The sequence below is a fragment of the Aethalodelphis obliquidens genome, unplaced genomic scaffold (assembly GCF_003676395.1).
Source record: "Aethalodelphis obliquidens isolate GAN/ISIS:26980383/991018 unplaced genomic scaffold, ASM367639v1 scaffold1, whole genome shotgun sequence".
In the NCBI taxonomy this organism is placed as follows: domain Eukaryota; kingdom Metazoa; phylum Chordata; class Mammalia; order Artiodactyla; family Delphinidae; genus Aethalodelphis; species Aethalodelphis obliquidens.
Genome location: NW_020837945.1, coordinates 76,448,664 through 76,473,517, shown reverse-complemented (window position 1 = coordinate 76,473,517; position 24,854 = coordinate 76,448,664). Strand labels below are relative to the sequence as shown.

The 24,854-nt window shown below is 37.9% G+C and overlaps 1 protein-coding gene across 3 annotated transcripts in view; it reads left to right on the top strand.

Moving 5' to 3' along the window:
• Window positions 1–24,421, top strand: part of CCDC50 (coiled-coil domain containing 50) — a 66,605-nt gene extending 42,184 nt beyond the window's left edge. The window contains exons 6-12 of one of the 3 annotated variants that reach the window (XM_027108785.1): window positions 896–1,342; window positions 8,262–8,377; window positions 8,809–8,853; window positions 8,979–9,083; window positions 11,282–11,361; window positions 16,166–16,272; window positions 18,092–24,421. In XM_027108785.1, coding sequence (XP_026964586.1) covers window positions 896–1,342; window positions 8,262–8,377; window positions 8,809–8,853; window positions 8,979–9,083; window positions 11,282–11,361; window positions 16,166–16,272; window positions 18,092–18,111 — 920 coding nt within the window. In that variant the 3' untranslated portion in view covers window positions 18,112–24,421. Of the gene's footprint in view, window positions 1–895; window positions 1,424–8,261; window positions 8,378–8,808; window positions 8,854–8,978; window positions 9,084–11,281; window positions 11,362–16,165; window positions 16,273–18,091 lie in introns of all 3 variants that reach the window. The other 2 variants (XM_027108777.1, XM_027108795.1) reach the window with 2 other exon arrangements.
• Window positions 24,422–24,854: the final 433 nt, after the last annotated feature.

The window sequence follows — 24,854 nt, the reverse complement described above, 5'->3', positions numbered from 1 at the left end:
TAAATGAGACCTGACCAAAAAGCACCCGCCTGTGTGCTGTTTCTGCAGTTTGTGTTCAACTTAGGGACCTGTATGTTTAGCACATATTGTATTTTTATACCCAGAAAACAATATCATAAAGTTTTTTGAAATGTATTTAGGAAGTGACTTCTTTTTTATGTATTCTGTTATGGCATGCCTTTTTAATTTTTTTCCTCTGAAAAATTTCAAGTAAGATTAGGAACAGAGTTATCCAAAGAAAATACGGTCATTTACTCACTTAAAATTCTCCTTTACTCCCTCTTCTTCCACACTGAACCGTAACATGGCTGGGATTGTTGGCTTTTGGCCACCTGTGCGGAAAGGACAGAGGAATACAAAAATCTGTGGCTCATCACTCTAGTGGACTGAGTAGAAATTAGCAATATTCTGACCTCGATTTATTGTTATTTCCAATAAGAATATTTGAAAGTCTCTGACTGGAATCACAAAGCTTAATTCTTTTTCTGTTTTATAAGACTCCTTCAGCTCTCACTTTTCCCCCATATACTAGTTCCAAATTGGTTTTATAAATAGAATTAAACATTTAATGACTAGAATTTGTGTTATTGGCAAATATTAAAGTATGTGTTAACTCTTCGCTAATCATGATCAAGCTCTTCTTTCAGATTTACTTTTTTTCGCTTACTTTCATTTTAGTTTTCTACCTTTCTGGCTATGTACCCAGAATCCTTCATGTACGCATGGACCATTCCAGCAAATGCTCATCCCTTCGTTTCAGTTTGTTAAATTGAAAACGTAATCCTCTTCATTTTAAAATATGTTAAACTTGGGCCCTGTCTCTGTCCTGTAGTGAGATCACACTCATGAAGTTAACTTGCATTTCTATTTTTCACATTCCTCCACCTCCGCTCAGACCAGCCACGGTCAAGGAGGGCAAGGGAGTTGGGTTCTGGCTTCTCAAAGTCTTATAGACTCCAAAGTGAGGAAAAGACTGTGAAGCAGAGAAAGGAGAAATCGAAACCTCCACAGGAGAACTTGGAAGAACTGGAGGAGCATCGTTCATCAGAGAAACCTCTTTCGTCCTCTAGCTTGGGTAAAACGAGGGACGATCCCCGAATTAACACTGAGCAGCCTGAAAGGAAACGATCTGGTCATGAGAGGCTCCGAAGACCTCCTCTCCCCAAGATCAGTGGTGAGGTGTTTCTGAGCACTGAATCGGACGACTGGGAGGCTAACCATAGACATCGAACTCGGAATTGGGAAAAACAGTCCAGGCACCAAGACCAGCTTTCTCCCAAGGCCTCACAGAAGGCGGGGCTTCACTGCCAGGAAGCTGTATATAGAAGCAACCATGGGCAAGGTGAGCACAGAGAGAGGAAGCACAGGCCCAGGGCTCCTCCCATCTCAGAGAGTGAGGCGCGGCACCAACTCCATGATGCAGGTAATAAAGGGCAGCCTCGTTGGAAGTTCTGGTATCATGTATATACACACAAACAACTGTATTTAATAAGCATCGTAAACAACCTGTCCTTTCTCTCTGGCTTGTGCTCCTGGCTTGGAAATAAATCCTGGAGCCAAATATTACAAGAAGGTATTCACTTAATCTCAAATCTCTGCCTTCTAAGAGAATACACTCATCCCTTACAACATTCTTCCAGCTCCAGGTTGCAGTGGAGGTACCCATCCCAGATACAATTTTTAATTTGCCGAGACCATATATCAGAGATTCTGATACCAAAGCAATGCTCTTGAGTTTCTGGTTTTGATTCAGTGAACCCAGAAGGTTTAGGAACACCACCTTCATAGTATTTGCCTAACTAGAAGACCTGCGGGGCTGGAAGTACTGGATTTTCTTGACCTCCTCTTTCCCGGCTGTAAAGTGAGAGATGGGAGAGGCAATCTCTTAAGATAGCGTTTTTCAAATAGTGAGCTTCAAGTTTGTTTTCATCAGAATCAGCTGGGCTATTTCCTAAAAATTCAGATGTCTGGGTCTTACATATGTTATCATCTCTGGAGTGCAACATGGCAATTCGGGTTTGTTTTAGACCAGGAGGTGATTCTCACGTACTTAAAGTTTGAAAACAATCGCCTTGAGTTCCTTCCTGTGCTTTAACCATCTTCAACTCTAACTCTACAGTTGGTGTTCTGAAGTGCCAATATGAGGTGAGTTCTTGGTACTTACATAAGAACGAGGTGAACATTAGTGTTAAACCTCAAATTTCTGGCATCCATGAGGCCTAACTCTGAAGTCTGTCACTGACATAGTAATGGTTCTCTCTCTTCTTGTCTGGAAACTGCCACTGTGATGTGTTCCGTGTGGCTGTACCACTGCAAGTCATAGTACTGCACTGTCTGGTGTTTTAATTAGACCATACTCATCTCCCTAGTTCTGTTTTGCTCTCATGGAAGTTTTCCAGAGATACGAGGATTATTGGGGAAAAAAGTACCAAGGAGATGACTGTTCTTACTTAACTTCCATTACTGTTGCCCAGCCAACCTCTACTTCTGGTCTGGAAAGTAGTTTCTAGATTGCAGGTTCAGGTTGATCCTTTTGGTTCCTCCTTTCATGTTATCTCTTCCTATCATGTTAGTCCTTAAGTTTTTAAAGGACTTGGTGATAAAGAAAATGAAAATTCAGTTCAGCAAGCCAAATGAGTGTCTGCCACAAATATTCTTGCCTCAGGCTTTATGTTTGGGGATGGATGCTTGGATCTGAGCCTCAGAAGTTTCATGAGTCAAGCCAAAAAGATGGATATGTAGACAAACAATTGCAAATTTGATATACTTTTAACAAAGAGCTGTGGGGCAGTAGAGAAGGAAGTGATAAAATCTACGTGGAGTAGGCTTTATGAGTAAGTTACACTGGATCCAGATTTAGAAAGACATGTTGGAGTCCAAAAGATACCGGGGAGGAATGGTGATTACATCGACCTCTACATTTCTGATTCTGTGACTCCAACCTCCTAAGTGTGCTCTGAGGGCTGGTTAAATCTTTATGGCTTTCAGTACACTTGAGGGTATCTTAAACAGGCTTAGAAAGGGTGGAACTAATATGAAACAAACACTGACTCACAGGCCCTAGTACTGGAGTTATAGGCAAATGTTTTGTCTGTTTTATTTTAATAGCATAAGGGTTTAAAAACAGTGTGACTAGGCAGCTACTAAAATGGCTACAACATAGCCGCTAGCGTCTGTCATTTTATATTCAACTTACTTTGCAAACTTTACCGACGTGGGCCCTGTAGGCGTCTGAATTTGCGATGCCCTTCCCCCCCACCTACCCAGAATAGGTCAGAAGATACATTAAAATATAATTATTAGATACTGGTGTCTATTACTGGTGGCTGTTGTGAAAGCACAGTTCTTAAAGTTGTTAGCATAAGCCAAAGTTTTATTTAACTTAATAATGAAGAAACTAGCAGGACAGCAAAGAGCTAGTTCTAAGAGCGTTGATCTGCAGGACGTGGTTTTTTGTTTTGTTTTTTGTTTTGTTTTGGGTTTTTTTGCGATACGCGGGCCTCTCACTGTTGTGGCCTCTCCTGTTTCAGAGCACAGGCTCCGGACACCCAGGCTCAGCGGCCATGGCTCACGGGCCCAGCCGCTCCGCGGCACGTGGGATCTTCCCGGATCGGAGCACGAACCCGCATCCCCTGCATTGGCAGGCAGACTCTCAACCACTGTGCCACCAGGGAAGCCCAGGACATGGTTTTATAATTGGTTGAAAATGGAACACAGAATAAAATTGCTAACTTAAATATAAGATTGGTTAACTTTCTAAAGGGCAGTAAATCTATACCACCTTTGAGGGTAAACACCTCTATTGAGCTATTAAATTACAACAGCTTATTAATTTTCTGCCGGTCAACTTCCAGCCTCTCAGAGCCATTAAACACCATGCTGCTATGATATTCCCCAAGTGTCAGAATGGCTTATTACAAAATACTCTTGAATGGTATCAGGATCCACGTGTCATCAGATTACCTTATTCCATAGTTTGGGATAAGTTTATCTTGAGTACCAGTATTTTTAACAGTTTTATTTTATCAGAATTTCTTGAAAGGTAAGCTTTGTTTGTGTTTATTGAGGGAGATTCTTGTGTCCTCAGACTGGAGAATGATGAACGGAAAAAGATAAGCAAGAATTTGATTAAGAAATGAACGTGGAACTTTTGAAAGTATGGTCCACCTGGTTTTTTGAAAGCTAGTTTCCAAATTATGTTTGGGTTTCCAAAAAGAGGGCAGCCATCTTGGTAATTTCTTTGAATTAACTATGTTTAATAACATTTTAGAGCATCTCTGTTTTCTGTAATGACAGCCTTACACGGTACTATCTGAAGTTCCTCATTACATACTGACAAAAGCTCTTTTCACCTTTGGTACGGAGTATGCTGCATTTAATGGGCAGTCCTGTCGGTCCAGAAATCTAGTATTCCAGGCTGTAGAAATTTTCTACTTATGAGACGTGCAAGTTCCAAAGATATATCAAGAGTTCAAATAAACTCTTCTTTTTCCCTCTAAATATTTGACCTAGAGAGATATTACCTCAAAATATAACTGTTTGTTTTTATTGGGGTATAGTTGACATATAACATTATATTACTTTCAAGTGTATATTTGTATGTATTGCAAAATGATCACAATAAGTCTAGTTAACATCCGTCACCATACATAATTACAAATTTTTTTCTTGTGATGAGAACTTTTAGGATCTATTCTCTTAGCACCTTTCAGATATGCAATGCAGTACTTATGGTCTCCATGCTGTACATTGATTGCATCCCCATGACATTTATTTTATAACTGGAAGTTTGTATCTTATGACTCTCATCACCCATTTTGCCCACCCCACCAACCCCCACTCTGGCAACCACAAATCTATTCTTTGTATCTCTGAGCTCAGGACTTTTTGTTTTGTTTTAGATTCCACATATAAGTGAAATCGTACAGTATTTGCCTTTCTCTTTCTGACTTATTTCACCTACCATGATGCCCTCAGGGTCCATCCCTGTTGTCATAAATGGCAAGATTTAATTCTTTTTTATGGCTGAATAATATTCCTCTGTGTGTGTGTGTGTGTGTGTGTGTGTGTGTGTGTGTGTGTGTATGTATCTAACATTTTCTTTATCCATTCATCCATCAATGGACACTTAGGTTGTTTCCGTGTCTTGGCTATTGTAAATAATAATAATGCAGTAAGCACAGCGTGCATATATCTTTTTGAGTTTGTGTTTTCATTTCCTTCAGATAAATTCCCAGAAGTGAAATTACTGGATTGTATGATAGTTCTAACTTTTTTAAAATTTTTGAGGGACTTTTGTACTGTTTTTCATAGTGGCTGTACCAATATACATTCCCACCAACAGTGCACAGGGGTTTCCTTTTCTTCACATCCTTGCCAACACTTGTTATTTCTTGTCTTTTTGATAATAGTTATTCTAACCGGTGTGAGGTGTGATACCTCACTGTGGTTTTGATTTGCATTTCCCTGATGATTAGTGACGTTCAGCACCTTTTCGTATGTGTTGGCCATCTGTATGTCTTCTTTGGAAAAATGTCTATTCAGACCCTCTGCCCATTTTTTTAATCAGATTGTGTTTTTGCTGTTGAGTTGTATGAGTCCTTTATATATTTTGGATGTTAGCTCCTTATCAGGTATGTGACTAGTGAATATTTTCTCCCATTCTGTAGGTTGCCTTTTTATTTTGTTGATGGTTTCCTTTGCTGTGAAGAAGTTTTTTAGTTTGTTGTAGTCCCACTTGCTTATTTTTGTTTTTGTTGAGTTTTCTTTTGGTGTCAAATCCAAAAAGTCATCTCCAAAACCAGTGTCAAGAAGCTTACTGCCTATGTTTTCTTCTAGGAGTTTTGTTGTTTGGGGTCTTTATTCAAGTCTTCAAACCGTTTTGAATTAATTTTTGTGTATGGTATAGGTTGGTGGTCAAATTTCACTCTTTTGCATGTGGCTGTCCAGTTTTCCCAGCACTATTTACTGAAGAGACTGTCCTTTCTCCATTGTGTATTCTTGTCTTCTTTGCCATAAATTAATTGAACATATATGCATGGGCTTATTTCTGGGCTCTCTGTTTTGTTCCACTGATCTATATGTCATTCTCTCTCTCTCTCTTTTTTTTTTTCTTGGCCATGCCGCATGGCTTGCGGGATCTTAGTTCCCTGACCAGGGATTGAACCCGAGCCCTTGGCAGTGTAAGTGCGGAGTCCTAACCAGTGGACCGCCAGGGAATTCCCATGTGTAATTCTCTTTTTAACTGCCAAGAGGTCACAGTCTTAACACCTTTCAAACCAAATAAGACTCTTTGTTTGACTGTTTCATTTGAATGCCTTCCAAGCATCTTTGATTGATATTAAAACAAAATATTTTCTCAGTTAATCTTGTGGTGTAGAGTAGGAGGCATAGTAGTGGAGAAAGTTTAGTTCTTGAAATCTGAGCACATTTCCATTGTACTTCTTTCCCCAGATGGCAAAATTGAAAGAGCAGGGCATAAGTGTGATCTCCCCTGTCGTCCTCAGCTAGGCTTTGGGTTGCTCGTGGAAGGGCCATTTCTGTAGGAGGGCATATGGTATAGCAACCTATCTTGTCCACTGACTTTTCCCAATGCCAACTTCCCTATCTAATTTTACTTATTTTTCCCTGAAATCTTCCCTTCTAGTTATGACTAAGCTAAACATAACTCAAGGAGTTTTATCTACTCTTGGGAGTGAGTATACCACTGTTTCCTGACTGTCCCAGACCACTCAGAAATCTGCGTTAAAACCAGCCCAGCTTAGCATAAGATTCAGTAGCTCTAGAGATAATGTGAAGTTGAAGTAGATTCTGTAATTCCGGGTAATCAGGTGCTAATAGACCTGAAGGTAAGAAAGCCAGGTTTAATAGTCTTTATTTGGGGAAAGGCAGATGAGTCTGTGGCTTTTGGATTTACCACAAAGCTAGGTTTAAAGTTCAAAAAGAGGCTTCATCAGATAATTTAAACTCTTCATTTGCCCAGAATTTAGTTGTATCATTTTCTTTCCTTTTTCCTCTTTTGTTTAAAGCAAGTGAATCATGTGCTGAGGCATTTTGATAAAAGTTATATTCGTGTACAGTTAATTTGATGGACATAATACACCAAACTAGTAGTTCTAATGGTAATTGCAATTAAGAATCAACTGGTAAGATTTAAAATAAACTAACAAAGGCCAGATCTCACCCAGGCTACTTATATTAGAATCTCAGGGGTTTGGATCAAAAATTTTCATGTGTATGTAAAGTACTCCAAGTGATTCTAATATATAGACATGATTGAGAACCTCTAATGTAAAGAAATAGGCAACTAGGAGTAAATTTTCTTTCTCCCTTTAGTAATCCATTTACTGAAAGTCGCTATTCCAGATGGTTAATCTTATTCACTGCATTAAAATTTTTTATTATTTTTGAATGTAATACAGTCACATTTTTGAATAATTGTAATTTATAAAGGATACAAAGAAGGAAATACCCACAATTTTAGAATAACCACTAGCATTTACCACTTAATTGAAAGTTATAAAAGGAATATATGCTGCTTATAAAATTTCAAAGTAAAAAGCCAAAATTCCATACCAGTCCCCATGTTCCTTTCTCCTCAGAACAATAGAACTCTAAGGTCATTGTGCTCTCTGACATTTCACTTATGTTACGTCTTGCGTAAAATTTAGCAACGTTAAGCTGATCAGAGCTATAGGAAAGCTCTGAAGCAAGTGGGTTTGGAGGCCGTAAGAGCAGAAGCCACTTGGCAGGACCACTGACTGGTTAATAGGGACTGTCACATAACTCACAGGTGATGCTGTTTCTGTTCCCTCGGAAGTAAGGTGTGCAGGGCCGAGGTAAAAAGATGGAAAGCCTCTCATCTCCTCCAGCCTTGACAGTTTAGTCTCTTTAAAACTCCAAATAACTTGCTTTTCTCTAAATTCTTTTTATTTCAGGGACTTAATCTTTTTTCACTTCCTGTTTTGCAAAAGCCTCACTTACAGTTCCTTGTATGATTTTCTACTGCTGGAGAAACTACGTGAGAGGGCAGTTTTTACCCAGCAGGTTTGGGTGGGTAACTTTGTTTTAAATGTGTGGATTACCTGTATCACGTCTTGCATGCCTAGGGGAAACAATGATTTCCAGCACACCCTACGTTGAATTTTAGAGTGGAGGCAGTATTGTCGCTGTTAGATACTGAAGAAAAATTTCTTTATCATAAATTTTGCCACTTTTCAGAAAACACACTCAGTAGCCTTACTGCACTGAGCTTTTTCTAGGAATGAAGCCCAGAGGGATGAAGGAAGTGGTCTCTACTCCATCACGAGTGACCAACAGGGATCAGGAATGGAATGATGCTGAAATTGCCAGAAAACTGCAAGAAGAAGAAATTTTGGTGAGCAACCTTTAATACAGAATTTTAGGTGAATTAGTGGGTTTTTTGTGAATTGAATCAATCTTGACATTATATAATAGGCATTATAGTCCTCTCTCTGTCAAGAAACTGATACCTTTTTTATGGGTGGAAATATCAAGACAATAGGAATAACGTGTCCAGTTGTACTCACCGAGTAAGCATTAGCAACAGAATTCCATATCCCTGTCTCTCCTTTATTGAGTTCTGATAATTCTCTAAGAATCCACTGTAGAATTTGATAAAAATAGACCCTGCTCTGGCTAACAAAAGTATACCAACTGATTATCATCTTTAGGGGTGTTAATCACCACTAGTTTCAAATACCAATTTATTTTTATGAAGATTTTTTTTTTAAATGGACAACACAGATTCCAATTAAATTATACTTTTTTGTATTTTCTATACCGTAGGCTACCCAGGTGGACATGAGAGCAGCTCAGGTAGCTCAGGATGAGGTGAGTTCGTGTTAGTTAATTTGTTTAGCTGATATTCTTTGGAAATATCCCAGTTTTTATCCCAATTTATCCCAATTTTCTACCTGCAACTTTGCAATCAATGATATTGACTGGACTTTGTTTAGGAAATCGCTAGACTTCTAATGGCTGAAGAAAAGAAAGCTTACAAGAAAGCCAGGGAACGGGAGAAATCATCTTTGGACAAAAGAAAGCATGACCCCGAGTGGAAGGTAGGGTCTGTCTGTTTGTTTTTAATTAGAAATACAATTAGAACTGAAATGGGGAGACGTTGTTTTAGGGTAAGCTCACAAATATATTTAGGGTATACAAATTATCTGTATTGCATATGTGAATCTGACTTGTAAAAGTCAGATTCACCATGAAAAATCATATTGAATTCTTCAAAGTAACTATGTAAAAAGTTACTGCTAAGGTCGGAAAACTCATGTCCTTCATTTTAAGACCAGCTGAGATGCAGGTAGGTGCCTCTGGCCATGAGCAATCTTAGGTTTACTATGCTTGCCTTACAGGAGAATGTAGTGTTTTCACTTGCTCTTAAATTTCCACAGTGCCCTTCTCTTCTTCTCTCAACTTTCCCTGTTTGCGTATACTGCCTTTCCTCCTTGATCATGTGCAGGTGTCTCTGTTTCCTCTGACATCACTTGACCCATGGCAGACTGACGGCCATTCTTATCACCAGCAATCATTGCATGTGAAACCCTCTAGCATGAGCTTGAACTGTAAGCATCCCCTCGTTAATCAGAAATAGTAGACAGAATAGTCAGCGACTGCTGTTCATTCTCCTGTAATCTAATTGTTGTATATGGTGATTGCAAGTTTAGTTGAACAGATCTTACTCATTAGCTACTGTGTGCAAAGGACCACTCCGGACTTACAGGGAAAGACAAAGATAGATTTTCCCCAGAATAATGTGTAATGTAGAGAGGAAGATAAACTATAGACAGCTAACAGATACAAGGTCAAGCTGGCTGAAAAATGCAAAATGGAAAAGCAACAAAGGAGCGGGGGTGAGAATTCATATAGTAAAGGCTTTTAGGGAGGGAGTTTGTACTATGCTGGAAGGATGGAGCCAGGGTGTGTGTCCATGATATGGTTGATGTTTAGCACTGTTCTTCCCCTCCCCCCTTCCCTTCCTCTCTCAAACAAAATCCTCCCTTGGGTCTCTGATCCTGTCACAGTCTCAGCATGTTTTGAGGAAAACAAAGACAGAGAAAGCATGATAACAGTACCTCTCTACTATTGCCTGTTGCTCAGTTACCTAGCTGTGAGTCTGAAAGCGGATGAAAATATTATTTGCATGTTAATTATTTAATTTATCTCCCTCCTGTACTCTCTTAGTAATGCATGATTTTTCCTAACAGACATATTTCATTTTGGTAGAAGGGTTCCCAAATGCTTCTGTTACGTAAATTAAACCATAAGTAGTTGACCAGGAGTTACTCAGGTTCTTTGTTAACTGTGAGGGAGTAGGTATTTTTAAAGATTGCAAATCAGGAAAGGAAGAGGGGGTAGACCACATTTCTAGCAGTATCAGGACTTCTGTCATCTCTAGATTCTGTAACTGGTGCTGGAATTGTTTCTCTCCTGGAAAAGTTGGCATGAATATGCCTTAGTTTCTGAGCTTGAAAACTACCATCCCTAAGTCAGGTGTTCAGAAATAAGCTTAAGAGCATGAAGCTAGATTCCACAGACTCTGGGAGTCCCGCCAGTTCTGTTATTGAACCAAACTTGGGTCCGCTCACCCATGTGCAGTAAAGCCACTCTACTGACATTGGGTTGTGGGGAAGGAAAGCGCAGCGTTTACTGTAAGGCCCCCTACCAGTAGTCTGGGACTGCTAGTACTCAAGAAGCCTGAACTCCCCGGTGGGTTTCAGGAGAGCATTTTTAGAAGGCCTGGGGGCTGTGTGCTCATGGTCATCAAGTAGTTAACATCTTCCATTTGGTGGGGGTTTTCACATCTGTAAAACCACTCAGGAAATGTGTACCAGATACTATTACCTAGGTACTTCAGGGAGGAGCTAAGGCAGAGAATATGGGGGAGGGGCGTCTGTCCCCGGAAGGCGTGATAGGGTCCTGATCAGTTATAGCTCTCCTCAGCTGCTGTGCAGCTGTTCTGTTAATAATGGGCGGCCAAGCGCATCTCTATGGGGGATCGTGTTTGTGTGTGTTTAGCCCACTCATCTGGCTGTACTGAAAACCTGCAACACACTTTCATGATTATATATTTTTTTGTCTCTGAGTGGCTGTATTTAAAAATATTTTAAGTTGCTCAACTGGATGTAAGTAACCTGAAATTACTAAAGGAGAGTTTCATATCATTTAGATAATTAATAAATCTAATCTTTCTCTGTTTGTTTGCTGTTTTCTGTATGTGTGTGTGTTTTTCTTTTCTTTTTTTCCCCCATAGCCCAAGACAGCTAAATCAGCACACTCAAAGTCAAGAGAGAGTGATGAACATCACCATTCTAAGAATGACAGGCCAGCACGGTAAGATGACACCTGAAAAAGGGAGTGAGGAACTTGATCTTGGGGTGAGTAAGGAGATGTTGGCTGCCTGAAAAGAGTGTTTGTTCCTTGGAAAGGAGATCCAGAAATCTGCAGTTGTAAGGTGGTATCAAGTCTTGCAGGTTATTTTCAAGCTTTGTTTTCAGTTTTAAATTGGGTTGAACGAGGCAAATCAGGAAGACGGAGAATTTTACAGAAGCTGGGGTATAGAAGGAAAGATGTACTTTTGGTTAGGACCAAGTTCTTGTCTCTGGAGTCACTGAATTGACTGCCCTCAGCTAGGAAGGGATGAGATTAACCATTTTCCTAAGTAAAATCTCAGGTTTTAAATTTTTTCTGAGTTTCATGGTCACATTAGTGTGTGCATGACATTTACATACACCTAAATTCATTTCTCTGTGAGTCTCAACGTCCTAGGCAAATACTCATTTGAGTCATTGCAGATTGTTCTAAATCCCACTAGATCAAATAGCTGTGGCTATGCTATGTATACTTTCTGACTTCTCTCAAGCAGTCCTGGGTCATGGTTATGGAACGTCTGCTGTTTTTCCACTGCAGGTTCTCAACATTTAAGTCTCTGGGGAAGCAACCTTTATTTTTTCTTTATTTCTTTCTGTTGATTTTCAAAGGGAAATTGATTGGAAGAGGAAGAGAGAGCATTAAATAGAAAAAGACAAAAGTAACACTAAATCTAATATTTTGAAAACTCTAAATTATTGAAACTTTGTATTTTGGTCCTGATTATTAATAATATATTCATTAATTTTTTTTTTTTTTTTTTTTTTTTTTGCGGTACGCGGGCCTCTCACTGTTGTGGCCTCTCCCGCTGCGGAGCACAGGCTCCAGACGCACAGGCCCAGCGGCCATGGCTCACGGGCCCAGCCGCTCTGCGGCATGTGGGATCCTCCCGGACCGGGGCACGAACCCGTGTCCTCTGCATCGGCAGGCGGACTCTCAACCACTGCGCCACCAGGGAAGCCCTTCATTAATTATTAAAACAAAAATTTTATCACACTGAAAAGTATACACTGTTGTTGCCACTCATTGCTCACACTTAAACTACGAGACTTGTTTCCTTGAAGAGAATATAGTGTCCTTAAAATGCCATACTCTACTTTTAAATCCATGGGCTTTCAGAAGATAAATACGTTTCAGAAAATTATATCAGGTTGTAAAGCTTTTAGGGCAACAGTAGTGTAGTTTGTCTAATTGTATAAAATTGGTTCCTCTTCCAGCTTTTAGTTATGCACATGCCAAATGCCTTTTAAAGCAAATTTTAGAACTACATACTTCAGCTTTATTTACATCCCTGCAACAGCCAAGGAAAATAAGAAGTAACTAAACTGTTCTCAGTAGGTAAATAGGTGTGGCATGTTATGCTTTTTTTAATGAAGGGAATTAAAATCATCTTTAGAGTTAGTAATTTTGCAGTCTTCGAAGTCCTTGGGCCTTTTAGAACACCTTGGCACCTTGGGCTTTTTTAGAATAACTTTGACAGCCTATGATAGAACAGTCTGGAATGTCTATTTAAAGGATTTATTAAAGTTGAAAACAAGTTTCTGGAATGTAATAGGTACTCTTTAAAATATTTGATGTATTTGATTATGAATAATCAAATGATCCTGTGTTAAAAATGGCTATTGTAAATGAGTGAGAAGTGGCCTATGACTAATAGAACTGAATTGAATTAAGAGGAATGTTTGTCTTTAAATAGCTTTTGCAGAAAGACTATATATGGCAAAACAAAAATGAATAAGAATTTTATGAAACCTATATTTTCATAGTTAAAACTTAAAGCCTATTATCTTATTATAGGTATCTTATACAACTAATATCAGAAGGTATGCTTTCTGGTTAGAGTCTGCGGTTTCCTCTTTCATATTTAATCATGGTGGAAGTTGAGTTATCCATTTGTACAGAAAGAGATGGTTTCAAGGGTTGAGAAACATGGAGCTTGCTAGTTCAAGACGTTTACTTAAGTGTAACAGTCATGGTTAAAAGTCATTTGCATTGTCTATTATAAGATTTCTAGTCTAAAAAAATAGAGAACCAGTAGGCAATCTGAGTTAATTCCAATTCTTTGTAATTGGAAAAAGTTTCAACCCAAGTTCCAAATTGTTTTAACTCTAGGATTGTATATTAATAATACTACTTGGTATTTTAGTTTTGCATTTTTCCCTTAGAAAAACTTAAGGATTTTATAAATCTCATTTAGTTCCTACAGTATTCTTATGAATATGAAATATATTTGTCTCCCTTTCCTCATTTATCAAGTATTTATGGAGCACCCTAATAAATTGTCCAGAGCTAAAGTAAGCAGCAGTCAAAAAAAGTTGTTTCCTGCTCTTATGAAATTTATAACCTAAACAGATAATTATACAAATAACTATTATGATTGTGTTAAATGCTAAGGATGAAAAATACAGGTTGTTAGCAGAGCATAAGGAGACACTTAAACTAGTCTAGGTGTCTAGGCGGGCTTCTTAAAGAAATGAATTTTGAGTGAATTCTGAAGCATATTTGGCTTTATCACTATTAGCTTAAAGATACAAATCATTTCATACGAGCAGTTGGAAACAAGTAATCCTAATACATCAAAAACTGTAGAACAAACTATTAGTTAACAGGATTTTTCCAACTTTGGATATGAATACCCTTAACTGAAGTAACTGTCTCCAGTGTAACAAATAGTTTGGTAGGACCCCTGGAAGCAGTAAGGCAAGATCTGTTCTCCGTGTAATCAAATATTGAACAAAACAGCACACCAAGAGAACTGAGGGCATTCTAGATTCGTTTGTTTATCCTTATAGGGGGGATCCTAGAGAACTCGTTGGTGTCCTATACTTTGTTTCACTCTTTAGCATCCCTTTCCTTGATGATGAGTTGATGGTGAGGCAATAAACATAGAGTTTATTGTTTTTGTTTTTTTGCGGTACGTGGGCCTCTCACCACTGTGGCCTCTCCCGTTGCGGAGCACAGGCTCTGGAGGCGCAGGCTCAGCAGCCATGGCTCACGGGCCCAGCCGCTCCGCGGCATGTAGGATCCTCCCGGACCAGGGCACGAACCCGTGTCCCCTTCATCGGCAGGCGGACTCTCAACCACTGCGCCACCAGGGAAGCCCAACATAGAGTTTTTTTGACAGTACCAGTTGGCTTGTGTTTCTCCAGTTTCCAGTCACCTAATGAGGGTATTAAAAAGAGTACAAAATAGAGCCTGCCACCCTGATTACCAATCCTGTTTTCTTGAGCCTAAGTTACTTCTTTAATTAACTTTCTTAATTCTGGAGTCAGATTGCTTTGTGTCAGCTGTCCCTGCCAAGTGTTATGTTACTTTTTAAAGGCGAATGTTATAAATATCCATGAATAATGAAAGGAAAACACTGATTTGATTTCTAATATTTGTAAACAAATGGTTCAAAAAGAAAAACAAGAAAAATGCCACGTTATTTGTTACACTCATATTTATCATATGTGTATAAAAATGTAAGAAAGTATAAAAACATATGCCACGTACCATTTGAAAGTATAAGGAGTATGTGTGCTTGTGTGTATGTGTGTGTGTGTTTGTATAATCTTGAATGCAGATAATGCTAATGATAAAAATACACACCTATGTAGCAGAGCATAGTATAGTAGTTAAGAGCATTGGTTTTGAAGTCCAGTTGAGTTTGAGCCCTGGCTCTACCACTAACCAACTGTGTGAACTTAGATCGCTTACCTGATCTAACCTAATCTAACTCTAAAATATGTGGATGATAGCTACCATGCAAACTCATTCTGAAAGTTGAGATTGTCTCTGTAGAGCCCATAGCATAGCCCTCAATATATATACACATTTACATCCGATGCTGACCTCTTCCAGACACTGACTACCCAGGGAGATACCTACTGCTTGGGTCAGGGTGAGAAATTTGAACACTTGTCCTCATTCTTATATGACAGAACCCATTATACCCAAACCGACCATAACTTTCCAAACTTCAAAATATTTATGCTTTGCATATTGCATATATAATTGCACGACGCATCCTACAACGTGGCTGTATATTTGGCAGGTCTTAACCTCATCTGGTTCCATGCTTTAACACAAATGTTGAGCACACCTTTAGGAAACAACAACCAAAAAAAGGGAGAGATTTTGTTCTATCTTTATCAGTGCCAAATGTCTGTAAAAATCTATGTTATATAAGTAAAATAATACAAAGTTTGGAGTATTAAAAGTTTCCCAATTTATTTTTACAGTTTGTCTTGTTTTGACATGAAAAGTTGCACATGTAATTGGTATTACTGCCCTTTCCTTCTCTAAGTTCTACTCTGCCACCTAGTGGTGTAAGGAACTTTGCTCTAAATTTTCTGTGTTGGCCAGCGTCCCCTCTCTGTCCTCCCTTCTTACCTGCCTCCCTCTCTCCCTTAATTACTTTCTTCCCTTCTATCCTTTCCTTTCTTTCTCTTTTTCTTCGTAATACCTACCAAAACAAAGTATACTTCTCATTAGTGGCAGTGATAACGTTAATCTTTGTTTCTCTAGCCCTTAGCACAATGCCTCACACATATTAGGTGTTCAGAAAATATTTGTTTTCATTGAATTATGGGCATCAGAACAAAGGAACAGTAAGATTAAATAATTTATCCAAGGTCATGTAACTGGCCAGGAACTAACATGAGGATTCTAAAATATTCTGGCTTTGTATTTCTACTGAAAATGTCTTTGCCAAGAGATCCAGTGAGAGGTGGAATTGTTGTCATTACTCCTTAGAGTATCTCTTTAAATTCTAACTTTTTTTCAGGCCACTACCACCTACCATGACAGAGGCTGAGGATTTGGATTACACTCATTTTACAAACCAGCATAATTCCACACGTCATTTCTCAAAGTCAGAGTCTTCTCATAAAGGTAATAAAAATATATATGGTCAGGTTTCAGATCCGTTTTAATAATCCTCATGCTGTGGTGGAAAAGCCAGATGCTGTCTTATAGATCACTAGAGTGGAAAAATAAGTTATTCTTCCTCTTGGAAGATCATTGTAATAGTCTTCATTTTTTGGAAAACAAACAAAAATGATTAAAAAACAGAAAGCAAACACCTTAAGCTGAATACAGGACTTTTCTATGTACAGTTAGTCGACCCTTGAACAACACAGGTTTGAACTGCACAGGGGTTCATTTATACATGGATTTTTTTCAATAATAAATATTACAGTACTACACCATCCATATTGGCTGAGTCTGCAGATGTGTATACAGAGGGCCAACTATAAATTATACACGGATTTTCAACTGTGCAGAGAATCAGCACCCCTAAACCCCACATTGTTCAAGGGTCCGGAGAGAGTTTGTTCATAGCTTTTATCAGATTCTTAAAGGGAGACTGTGTCCCGCATCTAGATCTACTGGGCTTTTCCTGTCTTGGCTCTTGTTTCTCATCTGCCCATGATTCTCTTAATTAGATTAAAATACGCACATACATACACACATCACACAAAACACATCACATGGAAGAAAAATGGGACAAAGAAAATGAGAAAAAAATATGAGATCTAAGTTGGACCAGATCTTTAAAATGAAAGGAATAATCGGGTCTAGTTCCTCTACTAACCGTATGCGTTCCCTTAGATGTATTTTTATGACAGCCATAAAATGAGTGAGGAAAATGTAGTTTCTCATATTAATTTGCTCATCTAAAAATGGAGGTGATTTTAATGGTATCAGCATGGTCAGGATTATATGAGTAAAATATATGAAAGCAGATTGCAACAGACTTTACAAAGATTAGGTCTTATCAATTGATGTTTGGTTTTTTTTACGGTTTTTGAAGATTTATTAGGTGATGTTTTCATTATCCTTTCCCAAATCTAATGATTGCCTTCCCAAACTTACTTAAATTTTCTTTTCTGAGGTGATTACAAGATACCATTGCACAGGTGCAACTCTAGACTAATTAAATTAGAATTTCCGGGGGCAGGTTTTGCCAGACATTTGTATTTTTTTAAAAGCTCTCCTTCTCCTGCTTCCCTATCATTCTGTCATTCATCCAGTGTTGACATTAAGACAAAAAACATTACTTAAAAGATGAGATTAGTTGAATATTATCAAAACAACCCATACACTACAATTTCCATTGGTTGGTGGCCTTTTTACCATCCCTTGTTTAACTGGAGGAAGTTCATGAGGTTCTTTCTCAAATTACATACATACATCACTTTTAGGAGGTGCCTTCCTGTCCTTGACATACATTTGATACATAATATTAAAATAACACATTGATTCTGAATGTAAATTCAACCTGGGTATCTGCAGGAGATTGGCTCCAGGACCCCCGAGGATCTCAGAATCCTCAGATACTCAAGGCCCTTGTATAAAATGGCATAGCATTTGCCATGCATCCTCCCCTAAACTGTAAATCATCTCTAGATTACTTACAATACGTAATACAGTGCGAATGCTCTGTAAATACTTGCAAACGTATGGCAAATTCAAGTTTTGCTTTTTGGAACTTTCTGGAAATTTTTTTTCTGACTATTTTCAGTCCATGGTGGATGGGGAACCTGCAGATATGGAGAGCCAATTGTATTCGTACAACCAAAAACAAACAAAATGTGAACCACTTGAAATGCACATAAATATAGGTAAATTATTTTACCTGAGCAGGGAGAAAAAGTGTCTCAGAGATTTTTCCTTCATCGTTTTTCTTCTTTTTTCCTTCTCTCTCCAGGTTTCCATTATAAGCCGTAAAAACCTAGGAACCTGCCTTGAAAACGGACTCACTGTAGCAAAATTACTGGATGATACAGAATGCATTCCATGCTTATTTTTTTCTCCTATATTTTGTATTCCTCAGATTTATCCTCAAGTGTTTTTTAGACCATAAATAATTTTCATTCATTTAAAATGTTTTGGTTATTCCTGATCACGTGGGCAGTACAAGAAAATCTAGCTTCTGAATATTGGCCACCTTTATGCTGCATATGCTTCCTGGGATATAGTATCTAAGAGCTCTATAAAATGCCATTTTCGTTAGGTATGGAGTATTGATATCTAGGGAATAGGCTTTCTTTAGCAATTAGAATTTTGTGGAGATAATGATCAAAGTAACACAATGTTTGGATGCAATGCAGAATAAAAGAATATAAGAAATAGCTTTTTTTTGGTTCATTAGTGTATGATATATTAAAAGACAGAGACATTTGCTTTTTACTATTCAAGGAAAGAAAAAAATCACAACCATAAAATATTAAAAAAAAAAAAAAAAACCTGGAACAGTTGAAATATGTAACAGACTACCAGGACTGTAGAGGTTTTACGTATCCTTACATGCCCTCCTGAGAAGATTGGCCTAGATGTCGTTCACTAACACCGTCGCTGCCATTGCCTCCTCAATAGCAAGGCTTTCTGAAGCCTCTGGGCATTGGACCATTTATTAGTATTTACTAGCAAAAATTTAATTCTGTGAAGTTTTAACTAAAGTCTGTGCAAAATCAACTGAAAATCGAAAAACTGAAAATGAAAAATTTTGTATCCCTTCTCTTACTTTACATTTACTTATAAAGCCGAAGGGAATGGAATTGGAAAGATGTTTATATACATGGTGCTGCCATCATTTTCTGTAGCTGTAAGATTGATCATAGCAGCATATGTTGGCAACCTCTCAAAAATATTTTGTGTATCTGTCAATAAGTAGATTAATTGGGCATGAAGTTGATAAAGGGGTTCTTCATCCAACTATTTGTTTCTACATATTTGTTAATGACACAGGGGCATTGGATTCCTTTTGTGCCAGACCTTTAAACCCCTCTTCAAGAAATATGGAATTTTTTTCCATCTTCTAACCTCATGGAAATGCCTCTTTTCCCATACTAGTTAGTTAACATAAGTATCAGTCATGCTATATATATAAATAATATCCTTTCAGCCTGACTTCCTGTTATTTTTCATTGTATGAATCTGACGTTTTTGGCATTTTAGTGTGATGTTTGTTTAGGAAAGAAATCTGTGGGTGACTTGAGAAAAACGGTTAATCCATTCTTTTCTGGCTTCTGTTTGCCTTATCTTTTGAGATAGTCTTTAAAGTTGGGCAATATTCAGGAAGCTTTTTAGACTAGTTTCTCAGAGCAGATTTGGGTTTTTCATTTTGAGAGAGATCTTTAGTTTCATAAAGTTTTTGGACTGTGTGAACTTAAGTAAAAGATATCTAAGAATTAAGTTTTGGGAAAATGATAATCTAGAAAGAAACAAAACCCTTAAGGATGTAGTCATTTCAGAAAATTGGGGAAAGGAAGAATAACAGGACTTTGAATGTCCAGGATGAAATGAATGAGAAAAAGTCTTTATTTAAATAGGCAAGGGCAGACCAAACGGAGACCCTAGCCTTAAATCAAATTCCAGAGGGTGGTTTCAATATCCAAAGTTTAGGTACTGTTGATTTACAGTAATGCTATATTTTTCTTTGTCTGCCCTGTGATTTTGCTTCATGTTTTAAAAAGTTTTTTATGGTAGCTTTAAAGAAAAAAAAACAGTATATTTTTACTTGAAAATCAGGCAAATGGGCAACATTTGCCATATTTTTATTTTATAAATGTTTATTTTTCTATCTCATACAATGATCAGTTCTTCTTTTCAAATTCTACGTTTCTCTTGCCTCTCATGTATTACTTCATCCAGTCATATTTATTATTGTAAAATGCTAACTGGATATATTTTACTCAAAACAAATGTCAGGTGAGTTAACATGTGACCAGGATGTTAGTGTTTCAGCTGTCTTAGTGAGTGACCAAAGGTGGTATTTCCCTCGTGACACACAAATTCAGCATCTGTATTGAAAATTTGTTTTTTTTTTAAGGTTTTTAAAAGATTAGAATTTTTAAATATTTTAATTTAATTTAATTTTTTTTTGTAAAGCAAACACTTTAAGGAGTGTCAGAATAATTCTTTCCCTGTGAGTAAGGAGACAGATCAAATTCAACCAGTCGAATTCCTCTTACTCTCATTCAAATAGTGTAATTGTTATCTTTGAGACTATAGAAGCAACTAACAATTGTATTTTAAGAAACTGCCAGGCATTCTTCACTGTGTTCTCTGCTTTTCACTTTGTCATTTTTATATAAATATGGGAGCATTTATTTTGTTTCTGTTCCTACTGCTGGAACACATGCAATTTAATTTTTAAGCCCACAGTGTATTATGCTTTAATGTTGTGATGTAAACTAATACTTCTGGCCTTTAGAAAATCTCTCTTTCCATACATCTGTTCTGTGGAGACCAGGTCGTATTAACATCAGTATCACTGAATGAGCACAGTGTGTTGTGGAGCCTTATCATAAGGCTACTGGACATGCACACCCCATTGCCGCAACCTAACTTTTTGTAAGTCATCGCCTGGAAGCAAGGTTAGATGAGGGTAAGATTAAATGTTCTGAGTTGAAAATAATGTGACTCTACTGTCTAACCATTGTTAGACATAATTTTATTGGGAGACTGGACGGTTGCTACACACGCTTTAAAATAACACTGCAATTTTTAGAAGGTGACTTTGCATACAAAGTCTTGGACTTACTATTTCCCAAGTGACTTTACAACAACCAGCAACAGACTAATGAACTGCAGAAAAGACTATATGGTTTTTGATCATAGAGAAACATCTAAATTAGAAAAGATACAGATAGATGCTCCCAGGAGGAAAACCTTTTTAGAATGGCAGTGGCCACTTGGATCTAGATCAACATATTCCATAATGTGTGAACTTGGGCCTGTGTTCCACTGGACTCACGAGGAAATTAGGAACCAGACCTGTTTTCCCCTTTTCTTCTGTACTGTGGCCCACAGTGGGACTGGACCATGAATAAATCCGTTGCAGACATTGTCCGTACCTTTCGCACAATCCTGGGACTTTTCAGTATAAAACTAATTAACTTTCAACTGATTATTATTTTTCTTTACTACTGTCAAATGTTCTCTGAATTTTGTCTTGTGCCAGATTGCTCTTTGGAAACACCTGGTATAATATGGTGCATTTAGTTTACCACATAAGTGGTTAACACTCTAGGGCCTTGATTTTTAATGAGTGTTGTCTTTATATAAAAATCACGTTGGGGAGTACCAAGATTATTCCTTTATTCAGTGATGATTTCCTTGAAAGATAACTGTGGTGATTGGATGTAATATCCTCAGCCACATAAAGACGTAAGACCCCTGTGTAAGCAGCTTTCTGAAGGACTGAGAACAAGATAGAACTTGCACTCAAAGGCTTTTTTCCCTTTTGGGAAAGCACTGTTTGTGTTGGGGACGTTAATACGGAAAAGGGAATCCTTCAGGTAGATTTCACTGTTACATACTGTGCTATATTCTGATAATACTGACTTTTTAGAAACAAGCATACAGAAATCAAAACCTGCTCTTTGAGCGAAAAGGAAAAGAAACAAAGACAAAAACATTTTTGGTACTTTGTCCATTGCTTACTGCTTGGAGTCAGAGAAAAGTTAGATAAAATGATCCCATTTTTCCTCCTATCTGGTGGTGCCTGTGAGTCTTAAAGACATAACTGCTTATCTTACTGGTGATAGGATCCTTCTTTTCTCCCTAGTCCGTAGTAGGTCATCTGGGCAGGGAGAAGCAAACTGGAGACTGGCCTGATAATGCTGCACGGGGCACCCAGTGTCACCCAGAGTTCTCTGGGAAGAGTCTCTTTTATCCCTGAGGATACATAAGACTGTTAAAGGGAAGAGTTGAGGCTGTTGTTACTCTTGCCATTTAACTCTCATTAGAAATGCTGAATTTATTTCTAGAGAAATCAAGAAGGAAAGGGTAAAGTAGGAAATCCTCACTTCTACAGTCACTTTTCTTAGGAGACCTGCACTGTATGCCAGCAACGTCTGTGAGGAGCAGTATTGCCTTAAATTAGTTTGATTCTGACCAAGGTCAGTGTACCGTATTTCCTATATGTGAACGACTGTCAACTCTCCATTGAGATATAAAATTCACAGGTGAGCCCCAGACATCCTCATCATCAGAAGCTTTGGACATCCTCACACCAAGCTGTGAGTGACGTCCACACTGATAGGTATGTCATTCCATTTCAAATCGCCTCTCAATCTGTGAATGAGCAATGGCATGACCAAGAAGGCTGGTAGTAGGCGAGAGAGAATTTCCTGACCGGATTCTTCAGGTGATCACTTCCTAAATAATTGAGAGTTGACTGTCCTCCTTTTCTATGGCTACTGTGTAGAAGATATTTCCAAAGGTTCTCTTATGCAGTGTGAAGTCATTACGTTTTGTAAGAATTTCACCAACACTCTTATATAGTAAAATGCATACATTAACAAAAAAAGAAAACCAAACAAAACAGAGACATTTACTCAAATGGGAGATTTGTTGACATGAAGAGTGTTTGTATTTTATTACTTTTAAGAGAAAATCAATCTGAAACTTTTGCTATGGTAGGGGAGACACCAGAGTGTGTTTTAGGGTTGTATTTGATGCTACAGACTAACACAATCATCTAAGTAATCATGTTGATTGGTGGAAATGTCTGTTCCTAAAAATCATTCTCTTTGCCCTTAAATATGTGTGAACACTGCCTAGATATATGTTCCTAATAGACTTAAATGTTTTTGTGTATTCTCAGCAAACTAGAAAATGTTTCTCTCATCTTGAGTAACTTTTTCATAGCATAAGGCGTTTCAGATAAGAACAGAACTAATTGTGTAACTTAGTGCCCCATGATTCATTGCTGAGTTTCATATAGAAAGAATGGAAGAATTGAAAGACAGGGGTCAAGTGACATTTCCTTCACAAAAGAGCAAGGGTTAAGGACAGCAAAGAGAAGACAGTTGAGAGAATATACTATTACACATCATACATATACTTAGGATAAATTTTTGTTGCACTGAGTTTCAGACCATAATTGCTAAAAGAGTTTCTAACTCTTTCTAAATTTAGTGAGAGGGTTTTGATATCAGAATTTCTAAAATTTCTTATTGAATTAGCCTCTGAAATCCCCATAGGCTATACCTTCAGCTTTGTCATAGACTGAAAGCCAAATGCCCTTTCTCGGATATAGCTGTATTTTTCACCTGCCTCTTAAAGGCAACCCAATATTTAGTTCATGAAGTATTATGATAGCATATAAAAATGATGTTCCAAAATGAAAATTCTCTGTAATGCGGTTTTCCTTAAGAAGAATCCATCCCAACACTACTGTATTTTGAAAGGTGCCGAATTATAAAATATAGGAGTTTGTTCATGTAAATCAAGTTGCTCAGGAAATTTGAGGTGGTGCTGTCATTTGTCTCAAAATTTGGAAAAGTATCCTCTTGCAAGAGGTAACTGCACAGTGCCCAGAGGTTTTGGATGCTTTGGTAAGAAAGCCCTTTGACATTTGGAAAGTAGATGTTTAAAAAACAAGTGAGATGTTATCTCAAGTGCTCATCAGTTTGTAGCCAAGCCCCAGAGGGAAAGGCAGCTTTGAAATAGTTACTTCATGGAACTGAACAGAACCTTAATGGAATAGAGTTGCCAGTCTGAGGACAGAAAACAAGGAGGCCACCTCAAATCACATGCCTATCTAGAGATTAAGTGAAACTGTGAGGGACACTGGATGCCTTAAGGTGACTGATGTTGGGTACCAGTGGGTATGTGTGCACGCTTCTGGAAGAAGTTGATGGAAACAGTCTGTTTCAATCCACCTTCATACAGCACAGGTTTCTGCTCATGACCTCATTGGGGAAAGTGAGAAATGTGGTGCTGGAGACGTTCTTGTGTCTTGGGCGACTGAGGTGCTAACGTCATTCAGAATCCAGTGCTCAAGCCTCCCTTCAGTGCCAGTTATACATCTTCATTCATTCATCTATGCAAGCTTGTGTTTCAGTGGTTCGTTTTTTACACCTTGTGACCCATTGGATTCTTTCAATATCAGGTTTAACATTGATATTATGAATCATTTTTAAACCAAAGTATTGTATAAGTCCGTGTGCTTGTTTTCCTGAACGGATGGAGGCAAATACCAATCTTGTCCTTTTCTCTTAATACAGTCATCCATTTATTACGTTAATGGTCTCTGTCTCATGTTTTCTTTACCACATTCAAGGACTTGGGAAGATCTGGGAATATTCATTTGTTTTTTCTTCTTTACAAAATTAACCCTAATGTATCTTTGTTTAATAACAGTAGCTTTTTATCTTATTCTGGTTACTGTAACCATGTATAATACTATACTTCCTAGTACATTAACATTCTCAACAAGTACTCCCAAGTCCAAATCCGTTAGGAAAAAAAAAAAAAATCCGTTAGAGAAGTGGCTTTGTTTTGTGTGAGGTGATTGGTGGCTTGGTTGATGCATTTGAAAGAAAAACAGGTAAGTGGATGTTCACACAATAATCCGAATGATCAAAGGCTCCGTGAGGCCAAAAACCAAGTCTGCACCGCACATGCAGTCCATGGATGTTAAAAATAGACATTAATAATAACCAGCATTTAACATTTTA